This window comes from Carlito syrichta, unplaced genomic scaffold, assembly GCF_000164805.1.
Source record: "Carlito syrichta isolate Samal-C Ts95f unplaced genomic scaffold, Tarsius_syrichta-2.0.1 Scaffold312219, whole genome shotgun sequence".
NCBI classification, from domain to species: Eukaryota; Metazoa; Chordata; class Mammalia; order Primates; family Tarsiidae; genus Carlito; species Carlito syrichta.
Window position 1 is genome coordinate 63,062 of NW_007256315.1, and position 4,532 is coordinate 67,593.

General features: G+C 39.6%; 1 protein-coding gene across 1 annotated transcript in view; it reads right to left on the reverse strand.

The window, feature by feature from the left end:
• CREBRF (CREB3 regulatory factor) overlaps window positions 1-4,244 on the reverse strand; it is a 27,347-nt gene extending 23,103 nt beyond the window's left edge. Inside the window, exons 1-2 of the mRNA XM_008069809.1 lie at window positions 4,025-4,244; window positions 1,721-1,846 (exon numbers count right to left, since the gene is read on the reverse strand). Coding sequence (XP_008068000.1) covers window positions 1,721-1,846; window positions 4,025-4,033 — 135 coding nt within the window. The 5' untranslated portion in view covers window positions 4,034-4,244. The remainder of the gene's footprint in view (window positions 1-1,720; window positions 1,847-4,024) is intronic.
• Between the last annotated feature and the right edge of the window lie 288 nt (window positions 4,245-4,532).

The following is a 4,532-nucleotide window of genomic DNA, read 5'->3' on the forward strand; positions in this document are numbered from 1 at the left end:
CATCTCTACAATAAATCAAAAAATTAGCCAGGCGTGATAGCGCACACCTGTAGTTCCAGCTACTTGGAAGGCTGAGGTGGAAGGATCGCCAGAGCCCAGCAGGTTGAGGCTGCAGTGGCCGGGAGCAGCCACTGCACTCCAGTCTGGGCTACAGAGTGAGACTCCCAACTGAAAAAAAAAAAAAAAAAAAAACAGTAAAAAGTATACACACATGTTTAGGTATGCATAGAAGAAGTTCTGCTAGCAGTAGTCACCTTCTAGGAAAAGGTTTGGAGATTAACGGCTCAAAATCAAGGAAATGAGGAGTTTTCAGCTTTCCAGGGTTTATTTGTTTGGTTGGACGTCTTTTTGACTTGTATGTGTGTGTGTCTATGTGTTTACTAGCTTTATAGAAGTACAGTTTACATACCATAAAACTCATCCCTATTATGTATACATTTCAATGATTTTTCATATATTTACAAATTTGAGCATTCAGTTTTCCATTTTTTAAGTATTTCTTTTTTTTTGAGTCAGAGTCTCACTCTTTCACAAAGGCTAGAGTACAGCAGCACACTCACAGCTACCACAGCCTCGATCTGCTGGGCTCAGGCGATCCTTCTTCCTCAGCCTTCCAAGTAGCTCGAACCACAGGTAGACACCACTACGTCTGGCTAGTTTTTTTATTTACTGTAGAGACAAGATCTCACCAAGTTTTCCAGCCTGGTCTAAAAACCCCTGGGCTCAGGCAATCCTCCCACTCCCACCTATGCCTCCCAAAGTGCTGGGATCACAGGTATGAGCCACTGTACCCGGCATTTTTATGTAATTCTGTGCTGCCTAAGTTGTATGTAATTAAAATTATTTTTTAAAGTTTTTCTTAGGAATTTTAAGTGTCTATTTACCTCAAGAATAAATGATAAATATATTCAGATATTGCTTGAAAGTGCTGTATTTGTGTGACATTCTCTGTCACATGTCTTGCTCAAGGTTATCATTCCTTAATTTTCCACCTGAGAAGCCCTTTAGCCATTAGGCATAGTTAAAAAAAAAAAAAAAAAAAAACAACTTCTCATTCTGCTCATCAAAAACTTGACTTGAGCCGGGCTTGGTGGCTCAGCCTGTAATCCTGCGCCTTTGGGAGGCTGAGGTGAGTGGATTGCCTGAGTCTGCGGGTTCGAGACCTGCCTGGGCCAATTGGCGAGACCTCATCTCTACAATAAATCAAAAAATGAACTGGGCATGGTAGCACGCGCCTGTAGTTCCAGCTACTTGGATGGCTGAGGTGGAAGGATTGCCGGAGCCCAGCAGGTCGAGGCTGCGGTGACCGGGAGCGGTCACTGCACTCCAGTCTGGGCGACAGAGTGAGACTCCAACTCAAAAAAAAAAAAACTTGACTTGAAGATGTTTAGATAACCTTTTCTCTTACTATTTTAAATGAGTTCCTACATCCTTCTAAAACTACTAGACATATAATCACAAGAATCAAACTTGATCCAATCACATCTTTTTTTCTTTTAAGGCATTTACAGGCTGGCCACAGTGGCTCATACCTGTAATCCAAACACTTTGGGAGGTTAAAGTAGGAAGATTACTTGAGCCCAGGAGTCCAATATCAGCCTGGGCAACATAGCAAGATCTCCCCTCAACCCCCGCCCAAAAGCACTTATAAATAAAAAACTCTATCACAAGTGTGCACCCCCAAATCAATCAAAGCTGAAACCAAGAAAATGTTGCTTACCAGTTCATACATGAAATCTGGATCTGAGCTGTTTGCTAAGAGATCTGTGCTCATCAGAGTTTGTTCTGAAAAGGTGTGGCTTCGAAAGGCATCCCCAAAAGGCGGATCCATTCCGCTTACGCTAGGCTACAACAGAGTGATTTTCATTTTAGAAAGTTAAAGACTACTTCAAGACCAACTTATCACATGTGAGCCCCAACCCCATCCCAAATAAGTAACTTACTATTTTCAGAAAACATTTCTATATTTTTTCTCCTATAATGTACATTGAAGACCTTAACTAGCACTAAACTATAGACTTAAATTAGCAAAACATCTAAGATGCATTAACAATAGAAGAAATATAGGGCAGCAATTATTACTATCTTTTAAGAATTAAAGCTTATTTAGAAACCAGAATCAGCACAGTACCCAATGAGAACTTTAATTTAGCTATATAACATTTCTTCAACTCCTTCTCTAACAACACTATTTTAACTACCTATGGGAGAGAATTCCCTGCTGTTTCCTGACGTCTACAGAGGTAGCAAATCAGTCTCACCCTGTACTCCTAAGTGAGACAAATGTCTTATTTCCTGAAGCAAGGTGGAAGACAATTTGGGCATCTCTAGTCCAACAAATGCCAGCAGGAATGTGATGGAAATAGAATCAACAAAACACCCCAAAATCTCCTGGGTAAGACTAGTTACCTGGGCACTGGCTTAATCCTGATCCCCAAGAAGGGCACAGTCCATCTTATATAAATATAGGGAAAAAAAATACTGGTCACCCACAGTGCTAATTCATCTTCTTGTTTTACCTTCATCCTGCTTTTTGCATTTTAATATCTGTACAATCACTCCTGAGTCAAGTCAGAGTTCACACTACTACAGTGGCTCAAATAACAGAATGGACCTACTTTGAACCCTAACTCAGAGGAAAGAAGAGAATAAGCAAGAATAAAAATTGTGTTTGCCTATTCGTTGTTTTTCTTCATTTCAGCAGAAATTTTTAAAATCCTACTAATCTATGTGCTTATACTTTTCTACTCCTATACTTCTACTTGCTACCAACTGGCCTTTCTACATACTTTCCTATCATATTTTTCTTCATTGGAACATCCCATTTTTTCCTTTCTCTTATCTTCCTCAACCTTTCCAGGCCAGCAGGACCTTTCTTCCTAGAAAAAGTTAGCTTGAGATAATAAGTATTATAGCCCTAAATTCAAGTATTCAATAAACATAAAACTAAGCCGCAAATGGGCAAGAACTCTAACAGGGCATATTTTTGGCACAGGGTGGGAGGAGGCAGGTCTCTGATCTTTTAATTTTATTTATTTTTTTATTAAGTTGTATTTTATTATAGAGACATGGGGTTAAAGTAAGTATTAACTACTCAAGTAGGCTGCATGGAGGTGAAGTTTGGGCCTCCAACTGGCCCTCACTCCCGCTGGTATAGGACCAGGTGTTCTTTGTGTCTCTGATCTTTTTAATATCAGCTAGCAAATTCTCTTCCTTTGCCTCTTCTGTCTGCCTCCCTGAGTCACCAGACAGTCTCAGTAAATTGTTACATCCTTGTGTTCAAAATATAGCTTAGTATGGCCCCACAAAAAGCCATCTAACAGTCTTTCTGCTCACTCATTATTTCTAGGGTTCTCTCCAGCACCAAAACAAATAGGGGACGGGCAAGAGCTAACCATGGAAAGGGGAAAAGGAGTCTGGATAAGCAGAATAAGGACTAACAGGTCTTCACTGATTGTCTCAGCGACTGCTTCAAACCAAAATGATCAATTCAGAGTAGCTGCCATAATTAAACAGATAGAATCCTTCTTAGACAGGTATTGTGGGAGGCATTTGCATGTGCATGTGCAGGGGTGTGTATATGAAAGAGAAAACAGAAGAGAGAGAGGGAAGGGAGGCTGAAGTCCCTCACTACTTTCTCTTAACAACTCCAAAATTCAGCTGGGACAGATGAAAGGTAAGAGGTGGGAAATAGGACAGGGGAGATGGAAATGAAATTTCTGGGCCAGATAAATTTTCAGGGGAGTTGGCTTAGCCCCCATAAAGCCTGAAGATCTGCCCACCTTCTACCTATTCACCACGCTCCCTGGGTCGAGTTCATTAACCTTCAAAGTTACAGCAAATGAAGAAATGGAAGGCAATGGAAGGAAGAACATGTACTCAAAACTAGCTGAGATCAGACACAAAATATCTTTAAAAGGTAGTATGCCAAATTGTGTTAAGATCAGAAAACTTACAGAACCTATGGTGTTGACTTTCTTCAGAGGGAAAATATAAAGCTTGGCACCTACTCTGTATGATTTACCTGAGGCATTTCCAAGCCCAGATCCTGTGGGTCCAATTCCAAACTTCTTTTTTTTCTCGTTTGTAAATTCCTTTCCAGCTTTACTTTTAATTCCAAGATCAAAGATGATTTTCACAATAAACAGCAGGTTTCCCTAGAATGCCTTCGCTTCAACTGCTTGGATCACTGCTTTTTCCTTTCTTTCTTTATTGTTTTTTTAATAATTCTGTGCAATTCTGTCAAACAACACAAAGTAACTTCACTGAGCTACATTAAAAACAAGTTGACCTTTCAAAAACATTAACAAAGAATACAGTGCTTTAAGTCTTATGGTTGTATTATCAAGAATTTAGTCAAGTCTTAGTACTTACTATTCTGAAATGCACCATTCCTCCTCTTGTTTGTTTCTAAAATAGAACTGGTCAATAACAAACTGGCAACATTAAAAAAAAAAAACCCTGAAAATGAACAGAGGCTCATTTTTCCTGTGATCTGAAAGATGTATTATACTAAATCTTAAAGTCAAATT